This window comes from Lithobates pipiens, unplaced genomic scaffold (genome assembly GCF_037356315.1).
Source record: "Lithobates pipiens isolate NorthernLeopardFrog02 unplaced genomic scaffold, aLitPip1_a1.2 Scaffold_18, whole genome shotgun sequence".
NCBI classification, from domain to species: domain Eukaryota; kingdom Metazoa; phylum Chordata; class Amphibia; order Anura; family Ranidae; genus Lithobates; species Lithobates pipiens.
This window is the reverse complement of record NW_027507758.1, coordinates 312417773-312435384: the sequence shown is the minus strand read 5'-3', so window position 1 is coordinate 312435384 and position 17612 is coordinate 312417773. Positions and strand designations below refer to the sequence as shown.

General features: G+C 41.0%; 1 protein-coding gene across 2 annotated transcripts in view; it reads left to right on the top strand.

Moving 5' to 3' along the window:
* FHL5 (four and a half LIM domains 5) overlaps positions 1 to 17612 on the top strand; it is a 67825-nt gene that overhangs the window by 39090 nt on the left and 11123 nt on the right. For both annotated transcript variants that reach the window (XM_077487221.1, XM_077487220.1), the window contains exons 3-4: positions 3520 to 3694; positions 11998 to 12167. In XM_077487221.1, coding sequence (XP_077343347.1) covers positions 3520 to 3694; positions 11998 to 12167 — 345 coding nt within the window. The remainder of the gene's footprint in view (positions 1 to 3519; positions 3695 to 11997; positions 12168 to 17612) is intronic.

Genomic DNA, 17612 nt, shown 5'->3' with positions numbered 1-17612 from the left:
ATTTTATTTTTTTCTGACTTGTTGGTGTTATATCTTTATCTTAGATGTTATAGGTTGCAGTAAATACAGCTGGATAAAACAAAAACGGTGTCTGCCTTGATTTCAGCCTGCAACGCAACAAAATGTGATTATTTTAAAGGGGGTGATTCTTTTCTATACCCACTGTAGCAAGGTTAAGGGCTGTACTGCTGACATCCATCTATGGCCAGATTTAGGGTGGCTCCACCCTATGGAGAAGCAGTGGAGCCACCCTTAGACGGAGCATTGTCAGTCTGGAGAGAGGGTAGTTTTAGATGGACTTGACTAACAATTAAAAATGAACTCCAGCTTAGCAGTAGTAGTAGTAGTAGTAGTAGTAGTAGTAGTACAGCAACAGTTTTTTTTCCTTTTGTAATAAAGAATTTACATTAATCAATAAACTAATACACCTAAGTGAATACCTGCACAGCTGAAACCAATCAAAACAATCTAATTTTAGAGCAGCTCTCACTATAATGTGCTTCACACATCAAAAGAAATCAAAATATATACATAAGTGGAGCACTTTCTCAAATATAACATTTCCACCAGAGAATATCACTATAAGATAAAATAGCTTCCTAAAAAGGTATATATTACATATATTATATGTATAAAATTTTCAAATCATGTGCAAATTCAAATAAATGTGAAAAAACAACATATTTCTCTCCTCATTTTAATTAAAAAAACACTAGTAAAGTCCCAGCCAGTGCCATATTTATATATGGTCCAAATCCTCTTGTGCATATACACCTCACACTCTACAATGCCTTCCTCCAGATCCATCTCATGCTCTTGGTAATGTCTTATGCAATGGACCTCTATTATCATAGGAGGTCAATAGAGCATAAACCACCAGTTAGCAGCCACTTCACCTGTTCTTTACTCCAAACAGCCTCCGCTCATGCAAAAACAATTAGGCAGACCATAGTACTCTCTATCCATATATGTATTTTATTAAAAACGTTAAAAGTACTCACATTCCATAAAACATCAAGTACAGTATACAAATAAGCATGTGCCGGTCTGACAGCTCCCTCCGTACAGTCTACCCCAGGGATCAAACTATGGCCTTCCAGCAGTTCAGGAGCTACAATTCCCATCATGCCTAGTCATGTCTGTGAATGTCAGAGTTTTACATTGCCTCATGGGATGTGTAGTTTACAACAGCTGGAGGGCCGTAGTTTGAAGATGCCTGGTCTACACTATCCAGCATCAGCTCCCGCCCAGATATTTTATGTTATAGTGAAGTTCTCTGGTGGGAATATTATATTGGGGAGAGTGCTGCACTTATTCATATATTTTGATATTGATGAATAAACTCTGACTATTGTAAGCACTCTTGTCAGTGGTAAATGGTTTGTCTCAACACCAGGGATGAGCTCCAGCATGTTTGGATCCTAATTTGAATCCACCTAAACTATCCCGCCAGAAAGCTATCACTGCACACTGCCAATCATAGATTCCCAAAGAATCCCCCACTAAGGGGTGTGTATATATGCAGCTGCAGGGCGTGGAATGCCTTGGTGGCTTATGATTGGCAGTGTTCAGTGACCGCTTCCTGCTGGAATAGCTCAAACAGGTTCACACTAGGATCCAAACATGTCTGAACTCATCCCTACTCAACACTAAACTCACAGTAGCAGTCACACTGGCCAGATCAGTGAAAATAAACAATAATGGCCTAAAAAAAGGAAGAAAACAAATGCAGCCACCATATCTAAGGATTAGTAATATATTACATTTTGTTTTGGGGTTTAAACTGCTTTTAAAGTGGAACTCCAGCCAAAGAGTTTCTTTCAGATTTGGATTGGGTTTAGACCTTTGTCAAATTTGCATTGCTCTCCAGTTTCCCATGGAATAGTATTCCCTTTTCTTTCTGCTGGGTAGAAACAGAGAAATCTTCCAAACAGGGCCAATAATAAAGAAATGATTCCTAATGACACCGTGAGATGTAAGGCAAATTTGCCCAACCAGGTAAAACATTATAATTGTTGTCAAGTTTTTATAGCTGTCCATGACCCGAAAAGAAGGTTCTCCCTACTTCCTGTTCCAGTAAAACAACGGGAGGAAGGAAATCTCCTCAATGGAGACACGGAGAGCAACCGAAACCAGTCAGATGGTTTAACCCTTCCATACACCACAAATTAAAATGCTTTTCTTTACATCTCTGTTCCTACTGGAGATATTCGTATAACTTCCTGTTTGAGTAGCACGACAACAAGTGAGGGTAAATCTTTAAAACAGGGAAATAGACGGCAATAAAACCCAGCAGATGTTCTAACATAAGACGTTGCTGACCTCCTTTAGAAAATCTGTCTGTAGTACTAGTGTGAACAGATAAAATACAAATACCTAGGTAGTCTTAAGACACTTCTTTTAGGAAACATGCCCTTTAAAAATTGAAGGGCTGCCAGACCTCCTTTTATAACTTCTGATTTATTGAGTCCAACCTTGCAGCAAGTGAAATTAGAAGCCTTCATCTGAATATTTATTTCATATCAGTGACTCAGAGGCATTAAGGCCACTGGATCGGCATAAGTGTTAGGTCACACTTAGCAGGTCACACTTAGCAGGTTCCCTTCAAAGTATGGTGGCTTACAGACCATAGACCATCCTCATGTTATGGGGATATATGGTCACTACACTAGAAGATGGCATGTAAACCACCCATATGTCACCACAGAGTATGATGGCACCAGTACAATTTATCTTTATGATAAGCTTTTGAAGCATCTCAAATATACTCAATGGGTGGCCCCATTGGCCTCTTAACATCTAACATCACTCAATTACAAAACTGAAGTTGCCAAGAAGACATTTTGGGCATCCAATCACATGCAGGCACTCTTCAGGTATGATGGGAGGGCAGTTGTCAAAGTACAATAGCTGCAGTGGGGGATTCATCTAGCGACACTCTCTAATGTAGATAGAAGAATCTGGTAGATGTTTCTCCATTCAGTCTGCAAAAAAATCTATGTATATGGCCAATTTAACTTTGTCCATAAGTAAAATAATTAACATTGCACCACCGCAGAAGATGAAAAATATAGTGGCAATTTTTCTTTTTCTGATAGAGATATTTACTTGCATGGCCCTGCCATCTTCCTCCCTGCCAGACAGTTCAAGTTATGATGTCTGCCCCCAAAGCTGCTCTTCTTGCTGTTCTCCTATTTATAGTATTGTACATGATGACATAGGCGTGCACACCCACATTCTGGTGCTGGCAAGTCGAGGAATGGACTGCTAGATCCAGTAAGATTACATAGACCCTAGAAAAACAAGAACTATATTCTTCATCCACTGGAGGAACAGGAACAATTGTATTGGTTAATCATTTCCAAAGGGAGCTGCAATACTTCTTATAAATAGTAATAAAATGATCAATCAACCACCACATCAAAATGAATAACCACTGTGGATCTTATGTCACATTTTAAGGTACAGTACAGCAATTTTTTTTTTTTTCATCAATGTTTATATGCATTTGTCTTTAAGGATCTTAACTACAAAGACAGTCACTGGCATGAAGTTTGTTTCAAGTGTGCCAAATGCACTTGCTCTTTGGTAGAGAAACCATTTGCTGCCAAGGATGAGCTGTTGCTGTGCATCGATTGCTACTCCAATGAGTATTCCTCCAAGTGCTTCAATTGCAAGGCCACCATAATGCCTGGTAAGACTTCTCCACTGCAATTTATTCATTTCTGGGACTGGAAACAATGGCAATATTAAGTAATGGCTAGCCCTGTAAATATATGTTTATCACCTTTTTATTAAATATATATTATAGAGTGTTCACTTTGTGAGTGAATGTTCACTTAGCACAGTGAATAAAGGAAATTTATGCCGACTTTTTGGGATAATACAAGTAAAAATAACTTCACCATATTAATGAAAGTGTATGTCAGAAAAAATTTAATAAATGCACATTTCCCAATGTTTTCTCTCTTAAAAGACCCTGCAGATACAGAAAAATACCTGTGGATCTGCCAGAAATGCATTCAGTTACTAAGGCTTGATTCACATCTATGCATTTTTAGTGCTTTTTGCATTTTGCAGATTTTCACTACAGCCCATTTAACATGGTTTCCTATTGAACACGTTCTGTAGAGCAAATCTACAAAATGCAAAAAGTACTAAAAATGCATTGGTGTGAATCCAGCCTAAAGCTGGATTCACACCTATGCATTTTTTGTGCTTTTTGCATTTTGCAGATTTGCTCTACAGAACGTGTTCCATAGGAAACCATGTTCCAGTCCTGTTGTGGCTGACAACAGACAGCATTTTTTGTGCACTGAGCTGTGTGAGTCCTGTCTAATTTTCTGTTGTCAACCTGCTCAGATCTCTTACCATTACGGATTCTCCCACCATTACAAGATAAAAGCTCATAATTCTGCAGAACTTGAGATCAATTGGTTCAAGCAGGATTTAGTGAACTTCAAAGAGATTCAGATGCTGAACCATATTAAAATCAATGGGACCTGAATCTGTCAAAACAAAAATGCCCATTTACTAGGCTAATAAGCATAGGGTTGTAACAAAAATAGCATGTGGGGAAAGGGGAGAAAAGGGGGGACGAGTCACTGCCCTGAAGATATGTACTGATGAAAATATTTTTATTTGAAATTCTATTCGGCAGTAATTTATTTTTTAAGCACTGACATTTACAAAGGAAAAAATGTGTAAAGTAAAACCTTGGATTGAGAGCATAATTCTTTCCAGAAACATACTTGTAATCCAAAGCACTTGTATATCAAAGCAAATTCCCTATAAGAAATTATGGAAACTCAAATGATTAGTTCCACAGCCATTTCTTCATAGGTCCTTCAGTTTATAGTCCATATAAAAAAAAAAAAAAGATTATAGCAATGCGACAGGTTGTGCAACCATAAAATGTCAATCCACCAATGGTAGCCTCCACAAGGGCATTAGAAGAAAAATCCAGCAGGAGCTACAGAGTATAAAAGAAAAGAGAAGCGCCTCTAAGTGTAGCAATATGTTGCTAAATGTTGTACCTTCATTAAATGTAACCATATTGCTACACTTAGAGGTGCCTCTCTTCTCTTTTATACTCAGTTTTGACATGACGCTACTTGTATATCAAGACGTCGCTTGTACATCAAGTCAAAATTTATTTAAAAATGTTGCATGTCTTGCACAACGCTTTTAAACCAAGTTACTCTCAAACCAAGGTTTTACTTTAGCTTATCTTTTTTTTTTTTTTAAGAAGCCAGCAATGAAATGTCATTTGTTAGCATTTTATACTGTATCATTTTTTTCTTACATCTACAGTCTTGTAAATGTGACTTGTGTTGTAGCACATCCTGCAGGAGAATGAAAAAAATTAGCATTGAGTCCCCAAAATGCATACTAGACCCTTTTGAGTCTGTTATGGATTATATGGGGTAACCCATGCAAAAAAAAATATGCACAAGGTCCCCCAGAAAATCCATACCAGACCCTTCCAGTTCAGTGTGGATTTTGAGAGGGATCCCAAAGACAAAAAAGGGAGGTTCCCTAATAGTCCAAAGCAGACCCTTAACCAAGCATGTAGCCTGGTTGGCCAGAAAAAGGTGGGGAGATGAGTGTGCACCTCCCTCCTCATGAACCATACCAGGCCACGTGCTCTCAACTTGGGGAGAACATTGCTATATAAATGCACAGTTGTGTTCTGACGTTTACATACCCTGGCAGAATTTATGATTTCTTGGACATTTTTTAGAGAATATGAATGACAACACAAAAACATTTCTTTCAATAATAGTCATTGTTTGGCTGAAGCCATTTATTATCAATCAACCGTGTTTACTCTTTTTAAATCATAAAGACAACATAAATTACCCTGATAATAAGATTTCAGACCCCATTTCTTAATACTGTGTATTGCCCCCTTTACCATCAATGACAGACTGAAGTATTTTGTGGTATTTGAGATTGAGGCTCTTTATCTTCTCAGATTGTAAAGCTGCCCATTCCTCTTGGCAAAAAGCCTCCAGTTCCTGTAAATTCTTGGGCTGTCTTGCATGAACTGCACGTTTGAGATCTCCGCAGAGTGGCTCAATGATATTGAGGTCAGGAGACTGAGATGGCCACTCCAGAACCTTCACTTTATTCTGCTGTAGCCAATAACAGGTTGACTTGACCTCGTGTTTTGGATCATTACCATGTTGGAATGTCCAAGTACAACCCATTCGCAGCTTCCTGTCTGGTGAATGCAAATGTTCCTCCAGTATTTTTTGATAACATACTGCATTCATCTTGCCATCAATTTTGACCAAATTTCCTGAGCTTTTGTAGCTCACACATCCACAAAAACATTAGCGATCTACCTCCGTGTTTCACAGTAGATATGGTGTACCTTTCATCATAGGCCTTGTTGACTCCTCTCCAAATGTAGCGTTTATGGTTGTGGACAAAAGCTCAATTTTGGTCTCATCACTTTAAATGGCTTTGTACAACAGTTTTATATCAACACAGAGTGGTGCTGTGGATATAGAAAAAGAAAAATACTCAGTGCCACATCCTGGATAATACGACAAAAATTGGAATTGGAGGGCTTGGACTTTATAGGCACGACCACATAAAAAAAATCAATATCTTAAAAAACGATAAATTTATTAAACATAGAAAAAACATCTAAAAACATAAAATATCAGCAGAGCAAGTCAGTGTAACACAGTTCCAATAATACATCCAGTGTATAGCCATATGAGGTAGCATAAATGTTATAGGTATGAGGTATCACCACTTCCGTATTTATATAAAGAGTCCCGACAGTAGGCTATGTCACTGATTAACAATGATGGCAACGTCTTGGCTGGTTTATTATGGCTGTTGAGCCCTGACACCGTGATCAGTTTACCTGCCTCTGTCATCCACAGCCCTGTTCTCTGCTCTTCTCTGTGCTCCTGTGTCCTCCCCCCCTCCCCTCCCTGTCTGTCATCTCGTACCAGTGCTCCCCCCTTTCCTGCTGGTATCATAAATTATTGTTGTTACTACAATCCCTTCTGTTATAATAAATGCTGTGCCCCACTGTATGTATTTTCTAAAAAATCAGCCGATAAAAAAACGTTTTTTTTTTGTGCCGCTCGGGGTCATGTGACCAGCCATCTCTCTCCTCCTCTCCTCTCCTCCTCCCAGCTTACTTCAGTGGGGGTTACTCAGCTCCGTCCACTTAGCTGTCAGACCTGGAGAGGAGATAGACAGCTGGTCACGTGACTGCCAATTGGCGCTATAAAATAAGGTATTTATCGGCATATTTTTTAGAAAACATATACAGTGGGGCACAGCATTTATTATAACAGAGGGGATTGTAGTAACAACAATAAGTAGATTAACAACCACTTTAAGGGCATCCCCCATGCTTATTTAAATAATTTAGCATTTTTAATCTTGCCCTTAAGCATTATTAAAATTGATGCTTTGGTACATGTTGCCCAGGGCAGTGCCCAGCCCCCACGCCATTTTGTTTGACAACCCCAAACCTATAAAGTGTCCATTACTGTTTTTTAACATTCCGTTCCTATTGACTTCAGTAGGGTACAGATTCAGCAACTGAACTTTCCTTAAGTATGTGAACTTACCCTGAATCTGAACCCGGGCATTTTGACTCATCCTTAATTCATGGATGCTCTTTACATTTTTACCCCAAAGGGTTTTATAAGCAATCCACTTTTGCCTAAAATTTCTCAAATATATACCAATCCACGGAGGAGTAGCTAGAAATTCTCTTCCCTGTGATCCCCAGTATGAGACCACTAGTCAGTTGAAAGTATACTTTGTGCACTGGTCATCCCCAGGACCAACTTAGGCATTGTAGACATCAAGTCTCGAAGATCACATCTTCCAATCATCTAGCATCATCATCTGCAGAACGTTTTCTGCAACAGACCCAGTGACCTAACCCCCCCCCCCCCCCCCCTGTATTTTACTCTTTTTATTATTTATTTTTATATCTTTTTTTCCTTATGTGTTCATGCGTCTCATGTAATGCTCAAGGTCCTCTTCTCTGGTGGTGGGTGATCCTTAAAACAGAAGTATGGACAAACTTTTTTTTGGCTATATTTCTCTTTGGGTCACAGGAGTATATTTACTAATATACTCCTGATACCCAAAATCAGCTGATACTCTGCTGTTGTTTGCTATCAACTGATGGACAGAGCCATACCTCATTGGATAAGATACTGACAATACTGTTTCAATCTACCTAGATGCCTGATAGACAGCAAGCTCTGCCTTTAAACTTATCTGAATCCAAACAGCCACTGGCATCCATTCAATATTTACATAGCACATTCAAAGCTCCAGTTTTGCCCTATAGAGAGGGAGAGGAAAGAACGTTCTCATGGTGCAGTATTCAAATAATTTATTTATAAATATACGTTTGTATCTGTCACCTGCGTTCCAGCTGACTGGAACTAATGTATCTCAAACACGACCCAACGCCGTTTCATCAGCCTACATCTGACATCAGATGGTGGATCACTAACTGGCATTTCCCAAACAAAATATGTGCATCCTTGTCATTTTTTATGTAAGTGCAATACAACCTTATTTTTAAATAAATGATTTGAATTACTGCACCATGAGAACGTTCTTTCCTCCCCCTCTCTATAGGGCAGAACTGGAGCTTTGAATAAGCTATCTATATAAATATTGAATGGATGACAGTAGCAGTTTGAATTCATTCCTGTGACCATTTTCCCATATGCCTAATTTGACTCCCTGTAATAGGGGTCAATTAAGTCTGGTGAGTGCATTGTGAATCTGCATGTGGGTGGAGAGGAACCTTTGCTATACTCACTGAGGATGTTATTCACATGTGGGATTTATACATGGACTTCCCAATTTTTATGTATTTGTATAATTCAAATGAAGATTTATTTGTTCATTGACTATGGTGATTTATGATATGTAATTTATGATATAAGAGCAGGATTTCTTTTCACGCTTTAGGTGTTTTTTACACTTTACAACACGCAGCTCTTAATTGTAGTTTATTTGTTTTTTGGTCATTGATTTGCGCGGGTTTGGAATCTATTGGCTCCTATACTTTGTTTAAGCTTATGGCTGAGAACCAGCTGCACCCACTCCTCTCCTAGCCTGCTACTCCAGACTAAGAATTACTGTCCTCCATTGCCAACAGACTGAGAGCTGACTAATCAGCAGACATGCGTTCTGTCAGCTTTCGATCTTGGAACCCTCATGGAACAGCTGCAGTGTCAAACAGATACTACAGCATGGAGGTACTTGTTTTTTTAGTAAGCCTATAATTCTAATTTAACCACTTACTGCCCAGCCTATGGCAGATTGATGGCCGGGGGTGTGTGATTCAATTATCCTGACTGAGCGTCATATGACGTCCAGCAGGATAACTGCTGGCGTGCACCCGTGGGGGCGTGCAGCGTTGCGATCGGTGGTGTGGTTTGTCAGTCTGACACACCGCTATACTGATCTCAGTAAAGGACGTCTGACTGAGGCTCTTTACCACATGATCAGCCATGTCCAATCACAACTGATCACAATGTAAACAGGAAAAGCCGTTTATCGGCTTTTCCTCAATCGCGTCTGACAGACACCAGTAGAGGAGAGACGATCGGCGGCTCTCCTGACAGGGGGGTCTGTGCTGATTTTTTATCAGCGCAGCCCCCCGTGGATGAACACACTGGACCACCAGGACCACCAGGGAAGCCCTCAACACGTGGATGGCCAGGTATATCCCCCATGGCCACCAGGGATGCCATAGTGTGCCGAATATATGCCAATCAGTGCCCACAAATGGTGCCAGTCAGTGCCCATTATGAATGCCTGCCAGATCAGTGATGCCCAGCAGTGCCACCCATAAGTGTCCATCAGTGCCACCCATCAGTGTCACCTATCAGTGCCCATCCATGCCCATCAGTGCCCACCTATCAGCACCCATCCAGGCCACCCAAAAGTACCCATCACTGCAGCCTATCAGTGCCCATCAGTGCCGCCTATCAGTGCCCATCAGTGCTGCATACCAGTGCCACCTATCAGTGCCGTCTATTAGTACAACCTCATCACTGCCACCTCATTGGGGCCACCTCATCAGTGTCCATCAGTGCCCATCAGTGCAGCCTCATTAGTGCCCATCATTGAAGGAGAAAACTTACTTATTTACAACATTTTATAACAGAAACAAAGAAAACATTACATTTTCTGTCTTTTTTTTTTATTTGTTAAAAACACCAGCAGTGATCAAATACCCCAAAAGAAAGCTCTATTTGTGGGAACAAAATGATACAAAAATGTGTTTGGGTACAGTGTTGCATGACTGCACAATTGTCATTCAAAGTGCAACAGCGCTGAAAGCTAAAAATTGGCTTGGGCAGGAAGGGGGTGTAAGTGCCTGGTATTGAAGTGGTTAATGTTGCAGAGAGAGGAGCTGGGATGATGATATTAGTTTTCAAAAATAAGTTGCGCTAATGATGAAAATTGTAAGTACAAAATATAGATGAGTGATAACAACTAATAAAGTCCATCCGGTGAAGTGACATCAACATGGCAATAAATTACAATACACCCAAGAAACGTTATGTGTAAAGGGATAACTACCACCACTGATTTCACTTCACTTATCAACTCCCTATGATCTCTTATTATAGGAGATCCCAAGCGCTTTCGGGTTTGTACCCATCCAGGGCCTTTCAATGGACATAGCAACAGCGTCTTCATAAGCTTCCATCCCCCATAGAGGGCATAATGGCACAGGATTACCAAAAAAAAAATTAAAGTTTCCATTCCCCTTTTGGTTATTTTAATATTAAAAAATGTAGTGCACTTACAATTAAGCAGATATAATCGAACATTAAAGCCAGCCGGAGGGCTCAAATCTGCAGCCCGTCGCTCTGGGACCTGTGTGAACGCAGTGAAGTCAGCACGTCGCTCCTTCCTATGCATTTCTTCACAAATGATGTCGTACTGGGCCATGTGTGTCGAAACACATAGGGAGGAGTGACGTGCTGACGTCACCGTATTCGCGCAGGTCCAGGAGTGACGGGCTGCAATTTTGAGCTGGCCAGCTTGCATTTATGTTCGATTATATCGGCTTAATTGCAAGTGTACTACATTTTTTTATATTAAAATATCCAAAATATTTTACATAATGGAAGCTTTCATTTCTTTTCACTTTTTTTTTGTTTAAAGTGTTTATTTGCTGTGCGTATCTCACAGGTAGTGGCTTCTTTTTATGTACTTATTTCAGACAGCGCAGTAATATCCCTTTCTTTTATATGATGATATTAGTTCCACTCTGAATCACTACCTTGTGCGTGCAAGGTGCTGTGGTTATGCATCCACAGTGCATACTTGCAGTATACATTCTCCCAGTACGTCCTCAACCTTGGGGTTGAATGATGCAGGGCGCTTAGGTGATGCACCCACAGGACATATTTACTGCTTACATATTCACAGTCATTCACAGGACAATAAAAAAATAGTGGGAGAACTGGGTTTTAATTAAGAGCTTTGTAAGAGTGCAGCTGATAATGAAATGAAAAGAAAGAGAAAGGCGCCTCTAAGGGCAGTGGTTAAAAGATTTATTACAGGCACAACGGGATTAAAAAATACTTACAAGATAGTAAGAGGTCATAGGCATATAGTGAAATGAAAGCCTACTATTGGGCTCCAGTATAGTTTACACTTTGAAGACGATTTCAGGTTGTGTGGCTGCTGATGTCTGATTGTTTTCAACCATTTTTCCCTGTTTCTGAGTCTATTAGCACCATAAGGAAAGTCCCAAGTCAGCAATAAAGTGAAACTAATACTCTTCCTTACTCCCTTTATTGCCTAATAAAATTAGAACTACTATAATGGACTATAGGAAATAATTGCTCAAAACCATGCAATGCTACAATGGTTGTTATAAGAATACTGTATGTGACTTTTCAGATTGAACAAAATCTTTCATTGTGTACATTACTTTAAACATGCCTAATATATTTCCTCTTGCAGGTTCTCGCAAAATGGACTACAAGGGGTGTAGCTGGCATGAAACGTGCTTTGTCTGTGAGAGCTGTCAGCAGCCCTTAGGAAGCAAGCCGTTTATTCCCAAACAATCCAGTTTATACTGCGTGCAGTGTTTTGAGAATCAGTTTGCAAGTCACTGCACATTTTGCAAAAAGGTAAAATGTTCAGGTACAATTTAAATATGATCAATGATGCCATAAAAAAAAAAATTCTGTAATTGCTCAGATTTTACTGAAAGAAGTTGTGTTGAGAAGACAATGAGCATTAGGGAGAATGTAGTAACCCACAGCAACCAATTGGCAGTTTCTAAATGATTAAAAGTGAGATATGATTGGCTGCTGTGCGTCATTGGCAACGTTGGTACTTTTGTCCCAGAAACGTATTAGAATGTTGATTTTTTTTTTTGTATAAAAGCTTCCCACAAAATCAGTAAAACATCTCTTTTATTTGCACTTGAGAATCAGGACTGTTATAGACAAGATAACTTTTTTTGCAAAGATTATATTGCCATGAATTTAAGATTATTCATTGTACCATAACCACTTGCCAACCAGACATCGCCCGACATCTTTTCGTAGAGCTGGCGGCTCTTTTTTTAAAGCAATCTCAGCAGCTAACTAGCTACAGGATTACTTGTACAAGTAGCCACCCTCCCGCCACCTTCCGTGGCTTGTTTGGGCTCTCCTGTCCCACCAGGAGCCCCAAGCGACCATTCGGCGCGTCCGTGGGAGGGCGGACAGCCCAACAAAGCCGGGGTCAGCTTTGATCGGCTCTCTGCTATGGTAAGTGATGACCTAACATTACTTCCAGTTTACCCGAGTGTCAACAGCGCCATTGTTAAAAAATCAAAAGTATTCAAAAACACAGATCTTGGTGTTTTGAATGCTTTTTAAGGGCAGAGGGGAGATTTAGGGTCTTTTAGACCCCAGATCTCTCCATAAAGAGTACCTGTCACATGCCTATTGCTGTTAAAAGAACGATTACATTCCTTGTGACAATGTAATGGAACCCTATTAAATCACATTATAAATCAAACAAGTGTGGATTTGCACCACTGAGAAGTGGGGTGTTTTGGTCAAGATTTGGATGTCTAATTCTGGTGTGATGCTGCACACATTTTAATTTTGTATGCTTATAATTTCCTGTTTTGAACCTTCCACATGCCCAACAACGTACAAGTTTGATTTGGAGATTTTTGGGATCACTGATCATGGGTAGAGCCTTGGACATGTGTTATTTTGAGCTTACCCTGCACAGATATATCTGCTGAGGCATTTTTTCATTTTTAAAGAGTGTGTATTCCTAATGAACAGGTGTGAGCACTCAAGAGACAGAAACAATTACACTGGGGGATGCGTTCTTTACTGGGTGGATGAGCAAGCTTAGCTAGGTTATTTAAAGGCCTGCATTTGTGGCGGGCGTTTGGTCTAAGAACAGGCCTGAATTTTTCTTACAAAGATGGCGTCTCAGCCTCCTGACTCAAGAGCGGGAGTCATGTACACCTAGGCTTTGGGTTGGGGGGTATTCTAGGGGCCACACTTCCCTAGATGGATCTGGGAGGGAACATGCTAAGAATATGGATATCAGTTTATTGTTTGATCCTGGATTGTAGATCATAATTGTACATTGTTATATGAAAGATATAAAGTATCTCACAAAAGTGAGTACACCCCTCACATTTTTGTAAATATTTTATTATATCTTTTCATGTGACAACACTGAAGAAATTACACTTTGCTACAATGTAAAGTAGTGAGTGTACAGCTTGTATAACAGTGTAAATTTGCTGTCCCCTCAAAATAACTCAACAAACAGCCATTAATGTCTAAACCACTGGAAACAAAAGTGAGTACACCCCTAAGTGGAATTGTCCAAATTGGGCCCAAAGTGTCAATATTTTATGTGACCACCATTATTTTCCAGCACTGCCTTAACCCTAAAACGAATGCCTTGGGCATGGAGTTCACCAGAGCTTCACGGGTTGCCGGTAGAGTCCTCTCCCACACCTTCATGACATTACAGAGCTGGTGGATAGAGACCTTGTGCTCCTCCACCTTCCATTTGAGGATGCCCCACGGAAGCTCAATAGGGTTTAGGTCTGGAGACATGTTTGGCCAGTCCATCACCTGTACCATCAGCTTCCTGTACCATCAGCTTCTTTAGTAAGGTGGTGGCCAGCTTGGAGGTGTGTCTCATCAGACCACAGGACATGGTTCAGTGTAAGTAATCCATGTCCTTAGTCTGCTGGTCTTCAACAAACTGTTTGAGGGCTTTTTTATACATCATCTTTAGAAGAGGCTTCATTCTTGAACAAAAACCATGCAGACCAATTTGATGCCGTATGCTGCATATGGTCTGAGCACTGACAGGCTGACCCCCACCTTTCAACCCCTGCAGCAGTGCTGGCAGCACTCATAGGTGAGGCCTGTTCTGAATGGAACCTGTCCTGTTAAATCGCTGTATGGTCTTGGCCACTGTGCTGCAGCTCAGTTTCAGGGTCTTGGCAATCTTCTTATAGTTCTTTGCCATAGGGTGCTACGTTGAACTTCCAGTGACCAGTATGAGGGAATGAGAGCGATAACAGCAAATTTAACACACTTGGTCCCCATTCACACCTGAGACCTTGTAATACTAACAAGTCACATGACACCGGGGAGGGAAAATGGCTAATTGGGCCCAATTTGGACATTTTCACTTAGGGGTGTACTAACTTTTGTTGCCAGCGGTTTAGACATTAATAGCTGTACACTCACTAATTTACATTGTAGCAAAGTGTCATTTCTTCATTGCTGTCACATGAAAAGATAAAATATTTACAAAAATGCGAGGTGTGTACTCACTTTTGTGAGACATAGTTACATAGTTGGTGAGGTTGAAAAAAGACAAAAAAGTCCATCAAGTCCAACCTGTGTCTACGTTTTTATGTCAGTATTACATTGTATATCCCTGTAGGTTATGACCGCTCAGGTAATAGTTTTTTGAATTTATCTATGCTCCCTGCTGAAACCACTGCCTGTAGAAGAGAATTCCACATCTTCTTACCGTAAATAATCCTCTACGCAGTTTAAGGTTAAACCGCTCCTTTTCTAATTTTAGTGAATGGCCGTGTATCTTTCCCTTTCACTTTTTTGATCCTTATTGTGGAATCACCAGTGTGGTATTTGTACATTGAAATCATATCCCCTCTCAAGTGTCTCATCTGCAGAGAAAAGTTCAGTGCTTGCAGTCTTTTCCCATAGCTAAGATCCTCCAGTCCCTTATTAGTTTGTTGCCCTTCTTTGCACTCTCTCCAGTTCCAGCACATCCCTTCTGAGGACTGATGCCCAGAACTGGACGGCATACTCCAGGTGCAGCCAGACCAGAGTCTCATAGAGTGGGAGAATAATAGTTTTATCTCTGGAGTTAACCCGCTTTTTAATACATGCTAAAATTCTGTTGGCTTTGCTTGCAGCAGCTTGGCATTGCATGCCATTGCTGAGCCTGTCATCTACTAGGACCCCAGGTCCTTTTTCATCCTAGATTCCCCCAGAGCTTCACCCCTAGTGAGTAGATTGCATTCATGTTTTTGCTACCCATATGCATTATTTTACATTTTTTTTCTTCATTTCCACCTTAAAGCCAAACCTGAGCCCTAGTGGCGTATGGCATGGCAACCCAACCGCGGCACGGTTTTGCTGCGATTGTCAACCGAAAAATTGCAAAATCATGTAAACAGCATTGCGGAATGCCTGTCACCCAAAAGAAGTTTTGCTTCGCGATTGGGGTGCCATTATCCCTATTCCCTCCTATTGCAAATCTTCTTCCTCTACCAGCACAAGTCCTTGTCCCTCCAGAAAACCCATGGCAGCCAATAGGGGGTACCACGGGGGCCCTAGCACACAGGGGGGCCTGGACAGCAGGGGGATTGGAGCGGCGGGGAGCAATTACAGAGGAAGGGGGGCAATTACAGAGGAAGGGGGCAAATACAGAGGAGGGGAGGCAATTACAGAGGAGGGGGGCAATTATAGAGGGGAGGCAATTATAGAGGAGGGGGGCAATTACAGAGGAGTCAAAACATAAGGGAGGGAGAGAGGCAGCTGCAGGTGTGGTAGTTTTAATAAATTAAATTGTTTAAAAACAATCTACTCCATGTCAGAGCTGTAGGCATGTCAGTCTGTGAAGTCCACTGTCCTATTCTTCCAATCCACGCTGCTGTTATCACTGAATTACTGGAGGAAACAGAGAGTAGCGGGAATCTCATGTGAACTTTCAGCCTCTGATGATGTAGGAGTGGTTAAGCCTCCCGAATGCTCTGATTGGTCACAGCATCCCAGGCTATCTGACAGCTCACTGTAGTTTTCCCGCAGCTCTGTATCCTTGGCTTCCTCCAGTGATTCAGTGAAACAGCAGCATGGATAGGGAGAATGGGGCAGCGGACTTCACAGACTGGCATGCCTACAGTTCTGACATGGAAAGTAAGTGGATTGTTTTTAAACATATAATTTAATAAAAATTACCGCACCAGCAGCTGCCTGTCACCTCTCTCTCCCTTATGTTTTGACTCCTCTGTAATTGCCCCCCCGCCCACCGCTCCGATCCCACTGCTTCCTTGGTCCCCCTGTGTGCTGGGGCCCCTACAGGAAGCTCCATGGCACCCCCTGTCAGCGGCACTGATGTCTGGGTCTCAGGCAGGAAAAAACCCAGGCACAGCATTCTAAACCCGTACTGTCTGGGTCAAAACCGGACAGTTGGCAAACCTACTCATTTGTCATGTAGTTGCCCATCCCATTAATTTGTTCAGATCTTCTTGCAAGATCCACATCCTGCAGAGAAATGATTGCCATGTTTAGCTTAGTATCATCCACAAATACTGAGGTTGAGCTGCTTATCTCATCCGCCAGGTCGTTTATGAATAAATTAAATAGGATTGGTCCCAGGTCAGAACCCTGGGGATCCCACTTTCCACACCGGACCAGTCCGAGTACGCCCCATTTATCACTACTTTCTGAACTCGCCCTTGTAGCCAGTTTTCAATCCATTTACTCACCCTTTAATCCATGCTGACAGACCTTAGTTTGTACAGTAAACTTTATGGGGAACTGTATCAGATGCCTTTCCAAAATCCAGATACACCACGTCTACGAGCCTTCCTTTATCTAAATGACAGCTCACCTCCTCATAGATAGTTAATAGATTGGTTTGGCAAGAACGATTCTTCATGAACCCATGCTGATTACTGCTATATACACATATATAAAATTATAGTAAAATTATAAACGCAACACTTTTGTGTTTGCCTCTATTTATCATGAGCTGAATTTAAAGATCTACAACTTTTTTGGCCTATTTCTCTCAAATATTGCTCAAAAATCTGTCTAAATCTGTGTTAGTGAGCACGTCTCCTTTTCCAAGATCCACCTCACAGGTGTGGCATATCAAGATGCTGATAATTGCACAGGTGTGCCTTAGGCTGGCCACAATAAAAGACCACTCTAAAATGTGCAGTTTTATCACAGAGCACAATGCTACAGATGTCACAAGTTTTGAGGGAGTGTGAAATTGGCATGCTGATTGCAGGAATGTCCACCAGAGCTGTTACCCTTGAATTGAATGTTCACTTC